Raw genomic sequence first — 20,699 nt, 5'->3', positions numbered from 1 at the left:
TTGAACTGGGCTATACACGGTTAACATTTAGTTTCATTCCCCAAAAACCTTTGCTAACCCCCCTGCTCCATTTCAACCATCCCTCTTAGTACATCTCCGTTACTCCTCTTACTCACTTTCTGCTTCACTTTCATTGCTTGCGCTTGACTTCAGTGCATACAGTACCTCCGCCGCTCACTGTGCTCAGTAATTACATGATAGAGGGAACGAAAAGGTGGTGCTTGGCAGAAACACTGACATTCCAAACGTGAAACCTTCTCCTTAACAGGCCTTTATTCTGCTCCAACTCAGCAGCTTTGCCAGTCTGTTGGGAATCACATGAACAAACAGGAAGACCTTATCAAAGCTACATGAATTACTACTAAATAACATTACTCTGGACAACATTACATTCAACAGTAAATAGGCTTTCTGCATGCGGCAGCGCAAAGGACGGGTTGTACGAAATGCACCGACTACCCGTTAAATACTTTTTTTTAAAACCCACCTGCTGGTTCTGAAAGCACGGCGGCGGTCAAATGAGCAGGTGGTGAGTAACATGCTGCTGCGCCATGGAAACAAGGAGGGGTTAATATGCACTCTGTCTATTGCGGCGTCCAAAATGGCACCCTATTCCCTATCTAGTGCACGACTTATCACCAGGGCACATAGGGATCACTATGTGCCACTATGTGCCATTTGGGACACATTCTGTCTCTGTATGCTCTGCCTGTCCTCCTCCCAGACTGGACTTAACACCTCACCAGACTGGGAATCCCATTACACTAATGACTCTGAATGTGCACACTAAGTTTTCCTTTCCTAAAGCATGTTTCAAAGAAAACATGGAGGGAAGTGGGATACCCTTTCTATTGGACAGGGATCAACTTCGGTCTTATAAAATGTCCCCTTATTCCAATGACAGGCTCCATCCGGTCCAACACGGGTACGTTTCTGAGTTGCATAGATTCATCTCAACTCATCGATCTGAAGTAACTGGATAGCAAGGACCATTCATATAACGAGTCTGAAGACGGCCATCCATCAGTTCATTCTGTATCCAGTAAACCTGGTTGAGGCTATCTGCTAGCTTCTACACTGCATGCTGAGAAGAGCCGAGCTAAACACGAGGCTTTCATTTGGAGCCTGTGTTAACAATGTAGTGCTGGAGAAAAGGCTGTGACTCTCTCTCTCTCACTCTGCCAGTAATCTCTCTTAAAGGGCGCGGCGTCTAATTGCCTGGACACTTGTGTCCGAGGGTCTCTCTCTCTCTCTCTCTCTCTCTAGTGAAAAGACGAGAGCTCGCATGCTCCTTACAACCAGCTTAAGCTGATGAAGCCTTTGATGCTACATGGCCGTGGGATAAGTTCCCCCAGCCCAAACAGATGCACTGCAAAAGAATCATCAAAACAATGATTAGCCACCAACACAGAGGCACAGGGTAACCCACAGCATGGGCTCAGCCCCACTCCAAACCCATCGCCAGCCACCGTCACCAGGCGTTCCCTTTCATGATTTCCCTGTGCTTATTCTAGACTTATATTTGGGAACTTGAATGTATGCCTTTAAAGTAACTATTACCTTCAATATGTTTGGAACGTGTGTACTGGGAGTTTTATTGAGTAACCAAGACTTCCAATAATAGATTTTACAATGGGATGTGACGGCAGTGGAAATGTACACTGCTATAAAGACTAAGTTAACCTGACTGGCTACAGTAATGAGGCTCTAGTCAGACTCATGCCAGTGCGGCAGCTCCACTGACCTCAGTGATCTCAGGCTGCGTACCAGTGATACTCATCAGTATCGTGGCAAGGAAACAAAACACAAACTGGATTTACTTTAGGAAATTAGCCCTGATGTTGGAAACAAACATCATGTTGTCATCCAGAKTCACATGCATTTATRTTTCTAGCTATATCACACAGTATTTTACATTCAGCAGGTTTTTAAAAAGGACCAAAGAGTTGTCTGCTTCGTGTTTTCATTTTTGCCATGGAAAGAATATCGTATCGTCACAGCCCTAGTACAAAATAGCACCTTATTCCATATGTAGTGCACTACTTGTGGCAGCAGGTAGCCTAGTGGTTAGAGCATTGGGCCAGTAACCGAAAGGTTGCTAGATCAAATCCCCGAGCTGACAAGGTAAAAATCTGTCATTCTGCCCCTGAACAAGGCAGTTAACCCACTGTTCCTAGGCCTTCATTGTAAATAAAAAGTTATCCTTAACTGACTTGCCTAGTTAAATAAAGGTTACTTAATTTTTTTTTTTTTTTTTTACAATTTGACCAAAGCCCATAGGGTGCACTATATAGGGAATAGGGTTCTGTTTGGGATGGAGCCTCAGTCTACATAACTTTCAAGCAGTCTGTCTCCTCTTACAACAGTCAGCACCTCCCACATCATCCTCTCTCTCGCTATGCCACAGCTAGGACATCTCTGGATGTTTCTTCCTGTGTCTCTTTTAAGCCTCTTTTCTCCTCTCTCTGCAATACCACCATTACTTATTCCTCCATATTGGTTGCCTTGCCACCAGCTCCCATCTCTGTACTTTGGCCTGCCTGTACATTCTGCAGATTCCATGTCATTTCTCAACAATGTAATCACAAGACATTCTTTGCATGTACAAAGCTTACAGCTGCAGTGAGCAGACAACTATCTGGCTTTACCTTGTGAGATCGGGTATATCTTAAAAGTCAATGTAAAATCTATTTCATTTAGCTCTGGGAATCACTTTCATAATTCTAGACTATTGAAAGCAGAAGAGAGGAGACCATAATAGCTTGCTAATGTGATATATTATTTGAACCTTCAATGATATGAATCAGTATGCGGTGCATTACTATTCATATTTCATTTGTTTTCAGGACCAGCTTGCCAAGCAGTGCCCTTGAATAATGGTTAGTGAGTGCTAATGTGTCCAAGTGCTCATACGACTAGTGAATCTGTAATGAGGTCAATAAAAAGCAGATGGAATGATGTGAATGTCCTGCCAGGCAGAAGGGATCCTCATAGTGCTGTAGTAATGTGTAGGAATAAACAGACCGACACGGACTGACTGATTAACCTGGCAGCATAATAGACTCGATATTTGGATTACTAATCAAGAAATGGTTGGAAAGAGCATTATGTAAAATCCAAAAGGAGACAGCAGGGAGGGGATGAGAACCAGGGTTGAATCTGATTGGATTCTGACTTCCCCCTGGCTGCTATGACGACTGACAATGTGCAAAACTGCCTTGGGCAGTGCTCTGCCAAAGTTCTGATCTCAGTCACCACCGCCACTCAATTCACCGGCTCGCCACCAAAACAGTGCATTAACTACCCACAAAATTATTGAGTTTCACAGAACAAGCACAAAGTCCCACAGAGATGCAAAAATACACTACATATACACAAAAGTATGTGGACACCCCTTCAAATTAGTGGATTCGGCTATTTCCGCCATACCCATTGCTGACAGGTGTATAAAATCAAAACACACAGCCATTCAATCTCCATAGACAAACATTGGCAGTAGAATGGCCTTACTAAAGAGCTCAGTGACTTCCACCGTGGCACCGTCATAGGATGCCACCTTTCCAACAAGTCAGTTTGTCAAATTTCTGTCCTGCTAGAGCTGCCCCAGTTAACTCTAAGTGCTATTATTGTGAATTGGAAAAAATCTAGGAGCACAGCTCAGCCGTGAAGTGGTAGGCCAAACAAGCGCACAGAACGGGACCGCCAAGCACTGAAGCGCGTAGCGCGTAAAAATCATCTGTCCTCGGTTGCAACACTCACTACAGAGTTCCTAACTGCCTCTAGAAGTAACGTCAGCACAAGAACTGTTCGTCGGAAGCTTCATGAAATCGGTTTCCATGGCTGAGCAGAAGTACAAGCCTAAGATCACCATGTGCAATGCCAAGCGTTGGCTGGAGTGGTGTAAAGCTCGCCGCCATTGGACTCTGGAGCAGTGGAAACGCATTCCCTGGAGTGATGAATCACGCGGAACCATCTGGCAGTCCGACYGACTAATCTGAGTTTGGCGGATGCCAGGAGAACGCTACCTGCCCCAATACATAGTGCCAATTGTAAAGTTTGGTGGTGGAGGAATAATGGTCTGGGGCTGTTTTTCATGGTTCGGGCTAGGCCCCTTAGTTCCATTGAAGGGAAATCTTAACGCTACTGCATACAATGACATTCTACACGATTCTGTGCTTCCAACTTTGTGGCAACAGTTTGGGGAAGGGCTTTTCCTGTTTCAGCATGACATGCCAAAAGCGAGGTCCATGCAGAAATGGTTTGTTGAGATCAGTGTGGATGAACTTGACTGGCCTGCACAGAGCCCTGACCTCAACCCTTTGGGATGAATTGGAACGCCGACTGCGAGCCAGGCCTATCTGCCCGACCTCACTAATGCTCGTGGCTGAATGGAAGCAAGTCTCCACAGCAATGTTCCAACATCTAGTGAAAACCCCTTCCCAGAAGAGTGGAGGCTGTTATAGCAGCAAAGGGGGGGACCAACTCAATATTAATGCCCATAATTTTGGAATGAGATGTCCACATACTTTTGCTGTAGCTAAATTTGGTTCGTTCTGCCATAACCATTCTGACAGTTAGGGGAAACTTGACAATTTCATATTATCCTAATCAGCTCAAATAGAAAGCTCTTTAGAAAAGTCTTGGCGTTCTGCCATAGAGATTGGCTGGAAAATGGCTGATTCAATATTATGGAAAGGAATCTTTCAGAAAACAATGCGTTGCCATCCAACCTCATTAGACACACACCAGCTCCTGCCCTCCACCACCTCATTATCTAGCAGCTGGAGATGAGCGGCTTCCCTACAATCACATCTGTCTATAGAGGGGGCTAGGATCAGAATACAGCACCACAATGTAGACAAACTAATCTAACCAAGTCGTCAGAGTCAAAAAACACTTGTAGGGTGAACTCTGTCCAAAAAGCAGGACAGGAGCAGGGGGAACCTTTTTTTTTTAAGTGACTTTTGAGGAGGTGCTAATTGGCTGTAAGATTCCTGACACTGAGATTAGATGGCTTGGCCTGAACCAAGCCTTGCTCTCCTCCCAGGAGAGATGACTGTTGGAGCCAAATTCTTTGAACTGTCACAAGGGATGTGACAGAACATTACTTCAGGGTTAAGTGACTGTTCCCCTTTCACTGGGACTTAGTGAGACTTGAAATGGAACCTTACCCACATCAGTCCCCCTGTTAGGTAACAGAGACTTGCAGTACAGTAGGGTAAAGAAAAACATCTGCTTGGAAAGTCAATGGTTATTTGAAAATCTGGACCAAAAAATTAAAATCTATAATTCAAGAGAGGATTTATTGAAAACGTTGTACGTTTCCAGCCACAAGAAGGATCATCTCCTTGAGATTCCTGCTCTTTTTCAACTCTTAAACTCACATGAACTCTCCCTCCTCACCACATATTCTCTCCCTCAGCACCACCCTCTCTGCACTCTTACAGAGGTGGATTGGATGCAGCTCCGTCCTCTTTGTCACAAAGCTTTTTAAGAGTACAGCAGTGCAGAGCAGTCAGTCTCTCAGGCTCCCACAGTCACACTACCAGTCCAGTCCTCAGCTTATTCCTCTCCTGCTCAGTGCCTTCCTACAGTATCTGCACTGTAGTTATACATAGATTACAGATTGATTATACTGGCAATGTAATATTATAATGTACCCTGTAATGGTATTTGGGTTCTCACAGCAGAATAATAAAAAATTAAAACATTTAAAAAAAATACTCCCACCACTTGCTCCCAACAACTCAATAGTAGACAAGACAGCAGGGCTGGAGCCAATGTGTCAGTCTGCAAGGCTACAAGCTGAGACAGTAGGTCTGTTTGCATAGTAAGCCTCTTTCAGACAGGAGCCAGAGCTGCAGTTCCAGTCACATGACCAGGATTCACACCCTTCTCATTCAACGGTCTGCCATCCATCTCCTATTAGGCTGGTGAGACAATAGCACAGGGAGAGGGGGTATTTGAGGGGAACGTTTCAGTGTAGAGACTAAGGAGTTCCAGCATTGTATACAAACAGTCATTGAAAATCAACTGTTATCACGCAGAAAATGTAAACAACAACTGTGAGAGCTGTGCATGTGTAATAAAATGTGGAGGCTTGGCTCAATTTACGTTCCTTCCAGATAAACATTCCWCCGTACATCAGTGCACTTCTCTGACCACGTATTCACTGATCATCATGGTTTCCGATGCCTCCTCTGGAGAAATGTGATCAGAAGGTATGATGAGAGGGAAACTGTAACTGGGGAATGAAACAAACACTTTGCAATCTAGGAGAGAAAACAAAAGGAAACCGAAAGACATGAGCTCTGTTCTGGATGGCAGAATGCCTCTGGGGGGCGGGGGTTGCTACGGAGTTATTATGCTGGAAATGAATGCAGAACTGGGGTGTGGGGGGCAATTACAGACTAGAGGACAGTGTGACTGTGTGTCTCTGTGTGTGTGTGTGTTTTCACTGGAGAGGGGGGTCCTCAAGACCTGGGGAAATCTCAAACCACGTTCGCTAAGCAAATATGGACATGGCAGCATCGCAAGAAACAGCAGATGAGGGTAAGATCATCAAGACAGAATAACAACAATAGTTTATTTTCCATGGAAATAAACATAAGTCATTCTTCATTAATATCTAGTCAGTGTCTCTGGTGTTCCATTTCCTGTGTTTAGCGCATTTGAAGAAACGAAATGAGGAAAGTGGGCATTCTTGGAGAGGCTAGTATGTGCTAATTGGGGTTGGTTTGGAATAAGGTACATAAGCTGGAGAATCATCGGTTGTTCTCATTGCAGTGTTACTGTAGACAATGTGGTGAAGACATGGCCATGCTAGTACTCTACTGTGGAAACTTCTGGTCGAAAAACACAAATAGAGAGCCCGTATCAATGGGCCAGCTGCAGAATACTGGGGAAAAAGCCATAGGCCCAATCCCAGTATATCTTTTCAGTAGTTCACAGACCAAGGTCACAGCCTCAGCGTCTTTGTGTGTTTTCATTTACAGGCAGATAACGGATGTAGAAACAGATCAGGTTGCTTAGAGGAGAGACACACACAGAAATTCTGGTTGTAGTCTACAAGTCAGCCACACAGCCCCACTGTTTCCACCAGTTTTCAGAGGGTAACTTAAACTCCCCTTTAACATCAACCTATTGTCACTTCTCACAAACACCAGTCTCAACAGTGAAGAGGCGACTCCGGGATGCTGGCCTTCTAGGCAGAGTTCCTCTGTCCAGTGCCTGTGTTKTTTTGCCCATCTTAATCATTTATTTCTATTGGCTAGTCTGAGATGTCTTTTCTTTGCAACTCTGCCTAGAAGGTCAGCATCCCGGAGTCACCTCTTAACTGTTGACGTTGAGACTGGTGTTTTGTGGGTACTATTTAATGAAGCTGCCAGTTGAGGACTTGTGAGGCGCCTGTTTCTCAAACTAGACACTAATGTACTTGTCCTCTTGCTCAATTGTGCACCGGGGCCTCCCACTCTTTCTATTCTGGTTAGAGAGTTTGCACTGCTCTGTGAAGGGAGTAGTACACAGCGTTGTACGAGATCTTCAGTTTCTTGGCAATTTCTCACATGGAATAGCCTTCATTCTCAGAACAAGAATAGACTTTCAGGAGAAAGTTCTTTGTTTCTGGCCATTTTGAGCCTGTAATCAAACCCACAAATACTGATMCTCCAGATACTCAACTAGTCTAAAGGCCACTTTTATTGCTTCTTTAATTAGCACAACAGTTTTCAGCTGTGCTAACAATTGCAAAAGGGTTTTCTAATGATCAATTAGCCTTTTAAAATTATAAACTGGGATTAGCTAACACAACGTGTCATTGGAACACAGGAGTGATGGTTGCTGATAATGGGCCCCTGTACGCCTATGTAGATATTCCATATAATATATATTTTTTAATAATAAATTTTTTTTTTTTTATCTGCTGTTTTCCAGCTACAATAGTCATTTACAACATTAACAATGTCTACACTGTATTTCTGATCAATTTGATGTTCTTTTAATGGACAAGAAAAATGTGCTTTTCTTTCAAAAACAAGGACATTTCTAAGTAACCCTAACTTTGAACGGTAGTGTATATTATTTACATTACAGGACCACAGCCAGGCTCAGTCACACAGACACTGTCTCAAATGGCACCCTATTCCCTATGTAGTGCATTACTTTTGACCAGAACCCTATGACCCCTGGTCAAAAGAAGTGCCCTATGTAGGAAATAGGGTGCCATTTGGGACTGACACTATTACGGAGGTTGGGTCATTGGCTTACTAGTGCTCTTCCATGCCGTCCCCAGGAGGGGTGCGTCACTTGAGTGGTTTGAGTCACTGACGTGATCTTCCTGTCCGGTTTTGCACCCCCTCGGGCTCATGTGGTGGAGGAGATCTTTGTGGGCTATACTCAGCCTTGTCTCAGGGTAGTAAGTTGGTGGTCTGTTGACATCCCTCTAGTGGTATGGGGGCTTTGTTTTGGCAAAGTGGGTAGGGTTATATCCTGCCTGGTTGGCCCTGTCCGGTGGGTATCGTCGGATGGGGCCACAGTGTCCCCCAACCCAGTCTCAGCTTCCAGTATCTATGCTGCAATAGTCTATTATTTGCTGGGGAGCTAGGATCAGTCTGTTATATCTGGTGTAATTCTCTGGTGTCCTATGTGAATTTAAGTATGCTCCCTCTAATTCTCTCTCTCTCTCTCCCTCCCCTCCTGGAGGACCTGAGCCCTATGACCATGCCTCAGGACTACCTGGCCTGATGACTCCTTGCTGTCCCCAGTCCARCTGGTCGTGGTGCTGCTCCAGTTTCAACTGTTCTGCCTGTGGCTATGGAACCCTGACCTGTTCACCAGATGAGCTACCTTGTCCCGGAACTGCTGTTTTCCACTCTCTCGCTCCCGCACTTGCTGTCTCAACCTCAATGCTTGGCTATGAAAAGCCAACTGACATTTACTCCTGATGTACTGACCTGTTGCACCCTCTACAACCACTGTGATTATTATTTGACCCTGCTGGTCATCTAGGAATGTTTGAACATCTTGAAGAACAATCTAGCCTTAATGGCCATGCACTCTTAAAATCATCACCCGGCTCAGCCCGAAAAGGACTGGCCATCCCTCAGAGCCTGGTTCCTCTCTAGGTTTCTTCCTAGGTTCTTGCCTTTCTATGGAGTTTTTCCTAGCCACTGTGCTTCTACATCTGCATAGCTTGCTGTTTGGGGTTTTAGGCTGGGTTTCTGTATAGCACTTTGTGACATCTGCTGATGTAAAAAAGGCTTTATAAATACATTTGATTGGCTGGTGCTGTGGTGAGAGAGAAGCGTGCCTGCATCTCTCACAGAACTAGAATGAGATTCACTTTCTATTATCTCTGATAGCCATGAGGCTGCAACCATCTTCTCTCCAGCATTGTAATTCATCATTTATTTCCTGATAGAATCATAGCTGCGGGAAGGGCGCTGCTGCACCCCTGATAAATGTAAATACATTTTCCAAAGTTAAAGAATTACTGCTATCTGTTCAGAAAGAAATMTAATGAATTCAGAATACTACACCAGGAATATAAGCCTATCATTTACCCACAGAGGATCAATAGTTTCTTTTTTTTATTGCCTAGATGTGGATTGTGTGTAGCAGTCCTGAATGTGCGGTAAAATCTGTCAGTGAACAGCATGCAGCCAAAACAGGTCTTTCGCAATATCTCAAATACAATCAAGGGAAAACACAGGTTGGAAAGCAAATGGCTCCTGCTGAACAGAGAAGTCGAATCTGTCTGTAGAGGCTACCAAAGTATTCTATCAACTTCCAAATAGGCCTATTGAGCGAACAGCATTGTTTTACAAAGTAAAACAAGAGACAGGCTTTTGGCATGAGTACACCGGCCATCTCTGTTGAAGGAAGTGGACCAAGGTGCAGCATGGTGAGCGTACATTTTCTTTTATTATAAAAAAAGACGCCAACAAAACAAACGAGAAAACAACCGTGAAGCTAAAGGCTATAGTGCCAACAAACAAAGACAACTTTGGGCTACCTAAGTATGGTTCTCAATCAGAGACAACGATAGACAGCTGTCCCTGATTGAGAACCCTACCTGGCCAAAACATAGAAATACAAATAATAGAATATAGAATACCCACCCCAACTCACACCCTGACCAAACCAAAATAGAGACATAAACAGGATCTCTAAGGTCAGGGCGTGACAATCTCTGACGCGTGAGACGATCATCATTAGAGAAACTGGAAAGCTTTTCTAGAACTATAATTTCCTCCTCAGATTGTAAAATATGTGTCTCCACACACCTAGGCCTAAACTATTGATGGATTCAAGACAAGGTCGTTTTCAATGATCTCAGATTCTGCTTGTCAGGAGCCGGTCATTTCGATCATTTGTGCGGTATTAGAAAAAGATTATGCTAAAGTCTCCAGTCATGTAAAATGGCCAAATCTTTATAAAAAGGCCAAATCTTTCTCGGACCGTAGGCTACAAAAATATATCCCATGTGTGCAACTCCTGCAAGCACCTCTACTCTACTGCTCTATGCCACTACGCAAATGCAATGATATGCATGCAACGCTTTATTATAAAGGTGTTTTATCCCCATACGTTCATCCGGTATCTCAGAGCCCCACGGTTACCACCCTTTCACGCTCCTTTTTTGTTCCGGCACCCCCRGATTTACAAATTAAGCACTTGGGGTCACCCCACTGCATGGCTAGCCTTGATCATTTAAGTATGCAATCTTATCATGGTGGTCTTACTTACCATCTCTTCAGGAGAGGGTTATCTAGCCAAGTCTTTTATCCTGACTGTTGGGAATAACTTTAAACTATGTCCTCTCAGCATGAGCCGTACGGTTTATCAAAAGTGTTTACCCTGTGTGTAATAAGGCTCAGTGTTTGTTCACCTAGTTATCCACTTAGCAGCAGCAGTATATCAGCCCAAACTATCTCATACACGTGAAATTGACAGGTGAGAGAGCATCTACACAGGTCAACCCCAACCAAATGTGACATTTACAGATAAGGAACTGTACATTATCACCTGCAGACAAGAGGGCATGCAGCAGGCTTTTTCCAGCTGCTCCTGCTGGAATCAAAGGAGTGCAGCAGGCGCAGGGCTGAGATATGTGATGAGCAAGGCGTGGTGCGGTTTTCATCAGATCAGTGACACCCTGATGACAGGCACCCTTAGCCCCTCTCCGAAGCACCTAGCAGCTGTGGCTCTAGTCCTCATGAAGCTGGCTCCGACCCAGGGTAGCACGACACTGCAGTGGGCCAGACTCCTTATGTGACTCTTCAAAACGAGAACCTGCCTAATAGCCACAAACCTAAAGCCCCCAAGGTCCTTTCAAAACCCTAAATCTCCTCACTTGTAAAAGATGTAAGACGATGTCTTCAGTATTTCATCTAGTCTCTGCATAGTTAGATAATCAACATTCCCAGCGATGTGAGCAACAGAATAGACTACATAGGACAAGAGAAAGCAAGTGCAGTGTAGGGAATGAGAAGGGAGGGGGAACTACTGTAGGAGGGGTGGACGGAGGGAGGGAGAGAGGGGCCTGGTGGGTGATGAGGCTCTGAAAGAGGCGATGGAGAGAGATTGCTGGCTGTGCCAGGAGATGAGCCCTGTGTCGCTCAACAGAGCTGCCTCTCTCTCGCCTCCCCTGCCTACAGCCAGAGCCCAGCCAGGCCTGAGACGAGGGGGGAGAGGGCCACTTACTACCCACAACCTCAACGTAGCCCTCCACCAGGTCAACATCATACGCCAATTAGGTATCTCTCTCACACACACTCTCTCTCTCTCTTTTACTGGTTGCTATGATCACACTCGCATGCAGGCGAGATCTGAACTCAAATGTGTTTCTTCTACACAAACATGTTGATTTAGAATAGAGCATTACCTTGTCTTGCTTCCCTCCCATTTACTGGAAACGGGTTCTGATTGCAATATAGGCACGGATGATGCCTTTGGACATACCTGTGTATGATAACAAGCACTGGTCATGTTGGTGTGGGTTGTCACCTTATTGTTCAATATCAATTGTGAAGAATGAGTGGAAAATAAACAGCATATAAATGGAAATAAATAAATAGCCAGCTCATGTAGACACAGCTGATACATATATAGAGATGATATCTCCTCTGAAGCAAAGCTTCTCTTATCAGGTGCCAGGAGCTTCATATACCCGTCCTGGTGATAAAACCACATCTGTGCAGCAGACAAAGGCTGGAACTACATAGCCAACCCACAAGGCTACAACGCCATCTAATGCATTATAAAGCCTGGCTACAGGAGCAGAAATCACATTCACGTCAATGCACACACATATGCCAAAAGAATAATTCTGAAAGGAGAAATATATAGGCCATTTGAAACCTTAAGTAAACACTAAACATGTACTTGCCTTAGGACATGTCAGAAGGCTACGGTAGTGTGACCTACATCTGACTGCTCAATGAAACATCAACTCTCTCTTCAGTATAAAAAACAGAGCAGGCCAGAGGTTAGTTAAACCCCTAACAGACACACTCATTCAGGCCCCTGCTGTACTGAAGGTCACAATTACTCTCCATTTAGTACTGGTGGTCCGAGTTAAATGCAAAGTTGTACACTACTCTCAGGTAGCCTTAGCCAAGTCATGGCCGCACTCGAATTTTGAACAATGGCAATGTTGATGCTGCAGAATATTTTCCACCAGCAGCATTCAGAACACAATAATGCTGCACTGTGGCTATACCCTCCTCCCAGACAACTCCCATCCCTCCATCCCTCCCGCCCTCAAATCAAATGCCTCCATCATTCCCCTCCTTCACGCCTGGACTGCATAATGAAGTGAAACACAAACAATCAGCAGCACATTAGAAGGGCCTTGATTGCATCTAAATAAGCTGCACCTATTAAAAGTGAGGGTTAGGGTTCTACAGGAAAAGACTACACTAAGGAAATTCACAAATAGTTCATCAAATATACAGCACGCTATTTGATGAACATGGGGAAGGGTTGGGTGGTGTGGAGCCAAGAGGCCACGGCTCATTTAAAAAGGTCCCGTATGCCCTTACAGTTGAAAGATAATCATCCTAAATGTCTCCATTTCATTGAAGAGGTGGTCAAATGTTGATGTAGTAATTACTTGCTGGTATGTAGGTAAACTGGGTAGGCCTAGATCAGGTAAATACATTCAAAAAACATCCCCTAAAATGGCACATTGTTCAAAATATCATTCCACTGGCTGATAGTCGTGCATGCAGAACTATTCTTACAGAAATCTTCTGCAAATCCTTTTTACTAGCCTAGTGTGGCAATGTAATAAGACACGGAAGAGTGCTATATATATATATATATATATATATATATATATATATATATATATATATACACACACATACACACTCTGTTAATACAGAGAAAATATTTCCAAATAAAAGAGTTGCCCTGGCAACTTAGGACAAGGAAATGATCACCGTCCAACTAAAAGCCAGCCTCCTTCATCACCATATTCTGCTCCCATTATTTTAAAGAGATAGAAATAGTATGGTATGATTTCCTGGTTTGTTTTCTTTACTGTGAAATTGTATTTTATACCTATCCTGTGAGGCCTAGAGACCATGATAATGTCTTCACCAGCCGTTACTGGGTTTAATGTCCTGTACTGCCAACAGGGTAGCAGCAGCAGGGCACTGAGAATGGCGAAGGTCTGTTCTCTGCAGACAATTAGATTTATATTCACAGTACCTCGGCTCTCTCCCTCTACCCTCCTCTCCCTTACGATTGCAATGTACACCATGATATTCTTAATAGCATATAGATTATGTGCATGCAGCTGCAAGCTGAGACATATCGGCTAGCCGAGACAGTCTCAGTGGGATTAATTGTAATTTGTTATTAAGGTTCATCATTTGTTTTTAATACAGACATGCTGACGTATGTAGGAAACTGGAGGTGCAGAGGACACAAAATGGATCCTGATGTGGGTGAACCTGCAGCATGATGCAGGTATCATCTAGGTATACTTTATTTCTAATCCTGAAACCCTTGCCTTACCCATAAATGTACATTATACAAAACTCTGACATCGGCCTAAACATTTTAAAGGCTTTCACAACATGCTATTTTTATGTTTATTGAATTCATGTCCAGAAAATAAATACAGACATGAAGATATTGTGGTAATCATATTTACAATATAGGCCTAGATTAATTATATGGGACAGTAACTGTAATAATTTGTCAAATTGCACACACGGAAGAGGGCGCCAGGTAGCCTAGTGGTTAGAACATTGGGCCAGTAACCGAAAGGTTGCTAGATCGAATCCCRGAGCTGACAAGGTAAAAATCTGTCGTTCTGSCCCTGAACAAGGCAGGTAACCCACTGTTCCTAGGCCGTCATTGTAAATAAGAATTTGTTCTTAACTGATTTGCCTAGTTAAATAAAAAGGTATTATTAAAAAGGTATTATTAAAAAACAGAATAATTGTGATACATTAAAGACATTTAGTTTGTTGTGTGCAAGGTAAAATAATGAATAAATAAATGGACAATGTACATGGAAAAAGATTTGGCAATTTTCTGTGAAAGGTTATGATGATTAAGCTCATAATCTTTCTTAACATCCATAGACTAAGCATATATTTTTAAACCATTACATTAAACCCATATGAAAGAGATGGACAGATAATGTGAATAAAATTAATGACTGTGTCACCTACAGGTTTATTTATAGGAAATTTGATTAAATCTTCTCCTTTTTCAAACATATGGGTGTTTCCCAATAGCTGTGTAATGTGTAGGCCTATTATGAGATGTTGACTTCTGTATCCTAAATAATGGCCCTGCAATTAAATAACTAATTGAACAACAGCTTAACAGCCAAAGACTAGGCCATTGTATCGAGTCTCACATATTTCACTAACACTTTGATCAAAAACACATTATAACTTTTTCCTTTGTATTTTTACAATAACAATTTTCAGCATTGATAATTTCACCTTGGCTATAATAAATCTTAGATATTAGGTATCCATATATAGAACAAAAAATTAAACAAAACCTTTGAACTATATTTAAGTCACTATTTCTAATTGCTATAGGCCTATAATAAGTCCAGTTTTGGTCAATATCTTGACAATATTTTTTTGTTAATTGTCCTGCCCCAAAACAATGTAATTTGTTACTTGAGTGTTTGAATTAAAAATGATTCTACAAATGCCACTATGAATATCAATACATTTTAACATTAGCATTTATTCCCACTACCTGTGTGTGTGTGTGTGTGTGTGTGTGTGTGTGTGTGTGTGTGTGTGTGTGTGTGTGTGTGTGTGTCATTTTCTTATTTCAATATGGATATTTAGGCTATAGATAACCTGTGACACATGCCACTGGGGTGCACAATAGATAGGCTATATATTATATCCAATACAAACAATGGAATAAATACAGTGGGCCTTCTGTAAACCATATTATGTATACATGAGAGACAGTGACAAACGAATCTACCTACTGAAAAATAGGTCAGCTGGCAACATTAGAAACAAAATATGTTAGACCCTGTATCAACTTTTGGTTCCACCGTCAATTATGTCCAATGACCCAAATAAATGCATATACCTGTGCACTGTAAGGTAGGCCTATATAKAATTGMGCCAAGTGTGCAGTTTAATTAAGTAAGGGTTTATTGTCCAAATGGCCAGGGTAGGCTAAATATATTTCTGTCACATATGCTTTTTATATCGTGACTCAATTCCAGATTCACATTTTTATTAATTGGTCACTTCTTACCTTTTTGTGTCTATCTTTGAAAGGCAATGCCGGCCATTGCATCTCCTGTAAAAAGTCTTGCCAATGTTTCTGGTCCTGATCAGATGAGACGAAGACGATTTCCAATTTGTCTTTATGTTCAGATGATTTTTTGAACTTGCTATAAAACTCACACAGACTGGCGTTGAACTGCTTACAGGGGCCGTTTAAACTGCAGCCGAAGTAGAGCCCGACCAGGGACAGCTTGCTACCCAGCGCCTGTACATCCACCTCGGCTTTCTCGCTGTTGACGAGCCGCTCCCCGAGTAGATTCACCAGAAACTCTGACATCTCTGCTCGAGTCCTTGAAACAGACCCTAATATATTCCGTTCTCTTACCAAGACTGCAGAAAATGAAAACTGAAAGGCTCAGTAAAAACAAACACGCCCTCGTCCTCCAATTTAGCTTCCTTGGAGAGCCCCAATTCGTGGTATAGCCTATGCTCAAATGTGTGCTCGACGACAGATACCCCTTTCCGCTTCTCAGCTCAGCTCAGCCGCTCCAATGTGTGGTGTGCAGGAATGCGATCCACTTATACTCCTACAATTGTGGTTGCGCTCATCACTTCAAAGCAAGCAACTCTTTCATGATACCTAGTTATAAAATGGCGATATTGAGTCTATATAATATTATTGATGTATGTATATAAAACATTTAGACCACCTTTGTTTGGTCTGGTATTTAATAACACTACTTGATCAAGTTCACTATTCAATGACTGATTGTTGTCAGCATTGAGCATGTTTAGGCCTACACGGTAGACACATGACATGTTTAGGACTATGTGTACATTAAACCCATATGACAGCACTAGGGATAGGTTACTTTTTTCTTCTTCATGAGCCTATAAGGAGCTTACTTTTTTTCTCGGTTTACAAAGACAACATATTAAATGTGCCAATTATATGATCTAATATTGTAATTTCGCATAAAAAAGTTAGAATTTATATTTCTATAATTTCTGATTTTTTAAATTATTTTTATTATAAGACATATTAGGCCTAATATATTTAGACAGGCTGAGGGAGCCACCTAGCTTCTCACAAAGTGAACTGCACTATAGACAAACTTCATTTTACACATTACAATGTTTTCATCCAGCCATCATTTCTTTTCATTTGACTAAGTTATTCACTATAACATGACAATCACAGTATACTAGGTAATGCTTCAGTTTATATCCTCACTCTATAGATTACTGCCGTAAGTAAGAAACAAGAATCATCAATTGATGAGATTCAATTCATTTGACACACTTTGTCTGGGCCAACACATTCTAGGAGTAGGCTGCCTACCACTTATGGGAATCAAATTTATTTGTCAAAAGTGGGCTATGTTATTATAACTCTTCTATTTAATTTACTAAATTAAACATCAAGTTCTAAAAGCAGTCAGCTAGCTCTACCAAGACCTCTGGTTATGTTATAGTTGCTTTTTATTTCCATGTAAGAATAGCAACACATTCACTGATTAACACTGACTCGCAGGGAGAGGAGTGTGTATTTGAATTCCAAAGAAACAATCATTTCAATTCAATCAAGTGTAGTGAAAAGGTGATTGGGCTGGGACTGGATCTCAGGAGAGAGGGAAATGGAAGATGACCAAGTGCAGGGTGAGTGTTGTCCTCTGTAGCCCTCTAGTCCTCAGTGAACATCATCCTCACCAGGTCAGCTTTGAAGCACTCCTCCTCAACCAGCTTCTGAGGCTGAATTAGATGGAAGAAAAGAAACAGAACTTAGCATGTTTTGGTAACACTTTCCCTGAAGGTATATTTCATTAAGAATTTATAAAAAGTTTAGAAATGGTTAATAACAACCTCACTAATGTGGTAACACTAATGTGTTTTTTGTTGTTGTTTTTTTACAGATTGACCATTTATAAAAGAATAATAAAACGCTTTTGGGCCCCGTTGAGTGTTAACACAAAAACCAAAGAAAAAGCCACACTTTTAAAATTTATTACAGAAATTCTCCATCTTTGTCATCTTGCCATGTACTTATGCTCACCGTGCCATATCGGATCAGAGTGGGAACTCCACTGAGCTTCAGAGTCTTCTTGAATTCATTATTGGGATCCTTCCAACTGGTCGAAGATGAAAAGGTATATTAAGCAAAATCCAAAAGTCAAAGACATTTATGTCAAATGTATAATTTTGTGCATTGTATATATACACACTGAACAAAAATATAAATGCAACATGCAATAATTCCAAAGATTTAACTGAGTTACAGTTCATAAAGGGAAATTCATTAGGCCCTAATCTATGGATTTCACAAAACTGGGAATACAGATATGCATCTGTTGGTTACAGATACCTTTAAAAAAAGGTAGGGGCGTGGATCGGAAAACCAGTCAGTATCTGGTGTGACCACAATTTGCCTCATTGCAGCGTGACTAATTCCTTTGCATAGAGTTGATCAGGCTGTTGATTGTGGCCTGTGGAATGTTGTCCCACTCCTCTTCAAGGCATGTGCGAAGTTGCTGGATATTGGTGGGAATTGGAACACGCTGTTGTACATGTCTATCCAGAGCATCCCAAACATGTATGACATTTGGGTAATTTTTCCACCACTGCATGTCTGGTGAGTATTCAGGCCATTGAATGAATGGGAAATTTTCAGCTTCCAGGAATTGTGTCCAGATCCTTGCGACATGGGGCCGTCAATTATAATGCTGAAACATGAGGTGATGGCAGCGGATGAATGGGCCTCAGGATCTCATCACGGTATCTCTGTGCATTCCATTTGCCATCGATAAAATTTAATTGTGTTCGTTGTCCTTAATTTATGCCTGCTCATACCATAACCCCACGGCCAACATGGGGCACTCTGTTCACAACGTAGACATCAGCTAACCGCTCACCCACACAACGCCATACACATGGTCTGTGGTTGAGGCCAGTTGGAAGTACTGCCAAATTCTCTAAAATGACGTTGGAGGAGGCTTATGGACGAGAAATTAACATTAAATTACCTGTCAACAGCTCTGGTGAACATTCCTGCAGTCAGTATGCCAATTGTGCGCTCCCTCAAAACTTGAGACATTTGTGGCATTGTGTTGTGTGACAAAACTGCACATTTTAGAGTGGCCTTTTATTGTCCCCAGCACAAGTTGCACCTGTGTAATGATCATTAATTTAATCAGCTTCTTGATATGCCACACCTGCCAGGTGGATCTGTCAGGTGGATGGATTATCTTGACAAAGGATCAAATGCTCACCAACAGGGATGTAAACAAATTTGTGCACAACATTTCTGGGACATTTTATTTCAGCTCATGAAACATGGGACCAACACGTTACATGTTGCGTTGATATTGTTGTTCAGAGTATTTTGCTCATTTCAAATATGCTGTCCAAGAGAGACAACAGTTCATGATGTTACAATGTATTTAAGCTTTCAAAACTTCTAGCTGCATTTGAGGGTAAGAAGAATACTTATTTTCTATTGCCTGTGGATTGCACAACACGATCATTCTGCTATCATCACCAGTGAATATGAGGAAAAAGTTGAGAAGCCTACATACTATGGCCTCTCTCCAACCTGACAGTAGAAGACGACTGAGCCCTCAGGAAGGTGGGACATCTCTCCTCTAACAACTGGCTCAGCTGAAGGGGAAGGAGGAGAAGAAAGATGGCAAATGTGTGATTTATGCACACCAGAAATTACACAATAGTACAGTACAATATATAATAAAAATACAGAAAATATAAACACTTTACAGAGATTAGTTGGCTTGGCTACCATGAATTGCCAACCATAACGTAGCAGAGACTGACACATTATGACAGACAGCTGGGAAAGAAAGCCAACTGCTATACATGACAGGTACACCAATGTATAGCCATAAAACAATAATTCTGTTACCTTTCACACAATCTGGACACCAGCTCAACCCTTGAGCGTCTTTATCACCAGAGAAATATGCAAATATGTTCTTTCCTTTCCTCTCAGACACTGCTTTGCAAAATTCATCATATCCATGGACCTTTACTTCTTCGTAATGAGACATGATGAAATAGAATAAGTAGCAGTATTATCAATTATCGTATGCTAGGCAAGCAGGTATGAAGCATTTCATGCAATAACAAATACGACATGGACTCTTCGCCCCATGATCGCTTCTAAAATACTACAAGCAGAGAGTAAGAGGTAAAGAGAGAGGCCCAACTCGGAGGGAAATCTGTCTCCGTCCATCAGGTGGCATTTTTGCCCACGAAGTGAGGAGTTTTGTATGGAGGTCAATGAGAGTGTCGAATTTGGTTAATGGCTTATTTGCTACGTGATGTTTAGTTGATTTAATATAAGTTTCGTAATTCTTAGGTTGTTACGAGTGCACTTATATAAGTAGGACACGTGACACCCACGCAACTTTTATTTAAAAAAAAAACACTTTATATCGGAGTTGTCTCGATATAGCTATGCATATTCATGATATGAGACTAGTAGCATAGCAGCTCTCCATTGAATACAGACGATTAACGTCAACAGCCCTCATCGAATATTCAAAAAGTATTAAAATAATGAGATATCCAACAATCCAAATAAAGGATAGGTGGGATCTAAACAGCACACCGTGCCGCTTTGTGGACAACGAATCCCATTGTTAGGGCAGAGAGACAAGTATCTTGTCAGTATATCCATAATCTGTGCTACGAGTACAGAACACGCATGACAACGCTTCCTCTTGTCTATGAAAAATAAAAGTGATTGGACAACTTCATCCTATTCGTGTCATGTTTTTGATGATTGTTTAATCGAAACAAACATAATCTTATGGACACAAATAGATAGAACAATTAAAATCGAATAATATTGATCAAATGTTAGTCAAATTGTACGGTCAAATTAGTATTTTAAGTGTCCTACATTTGGTTATGTTTGATGATTTCTGCTTTCCGTAGGCTAGAAATACTCACTTC

At 42.0% G+C, this 20,699-nt stretch overlaps 2 protein-coding genes across 2 annotated transcripts in view; both read right to left on the bottom strand.

Moving 5' to 3' along the window:
• Positions 1–16,294, bottom strand: part of LOC111958761 (nucleoredoxin-like) — a 60,905-nt gene extending 44,611 nt beyond the window's left edge. The window contains 1 exon segment of the mRNA XM_023980027.1: positions 15,760–16,294. Within this exon segment, the coding sequence (XP_023835795.1) occupies positions 15,760–16,068 (309 nt within the window). The 5' untranslated portion in view covers positions 16,069–16,294.
• A 901-nt stretch (positions 16,295–17,195) lies between these two features.
• On the bottom strand, positions 17,196–20,694 carry LOC111958756 (thioredoxin domain-containing protein 17). Its single transcript, XM_023980013.2, has 4 exons — positions 19,645–20,694; positions 19,304–19,385; positions 17,785–17,860; positions 17,196–17,483 (listed from the first exon to the last, which is right to left on the bottom strand). Exons 1-4 carry the CDS (start codon positions 19,787–19,789, stop codon positions 17,415–17,417), a joined length of 372 nt encoding a protein of 123 aa, XP_023835781.1. The 5' UTR covers positions 19,790–20,694; the 3' UTR covers positions 17,196–17,414.
• Between the last annotated feature and the right edge of the window lie 5 nt (positions 20,695–20,699).

This window comes from Salvelinus sp. IW2-2015, linkage group LG4p, assembly GCF_002910315.2.
Source record: "Salvelinus sp. IW2-2015 linkage group LG4p, ASM291031v2, whole genome shotgun sequence".
NCBI classification, from domain to species: Eukaryota; Metazoa; Chordata; class Actinopteri; order Salmoniformes; family Salmonidae; genus Salvelinus; species Salvelinus sp. IW2-2015.
The sequence above is the reverse complement of the archived record's forward strand: the minus strand, read 5'-3'. Positions and strand labels throughout refer to the sequence as shown.

Excerpts from the sequence above, each read along its gene's own strand:
- LOC111958756 (XM_023980013.2), bottom strand. The coding sequence starts at position 19,789 with ATGTCTCATTACGAAGAAGTAAAGGTCCATGGATATGATGAATTTTGC. Across the intron at positions 17,861-19,303 it reads CAGGTTGGAGAGAGGCCATA|TTGGAAGGATCCCAATAATG; the intron begins GTATGTAGGCTT and ends ATCTTCGACCAG. Across the intron at positions 17,484-17,784 it reads CTCTGATCCGATATGGCACG|CCTCAGAAGCTGGTTGAGGA; the intron begins GTGAGCATAAGT and ends CATCTAATTCAG.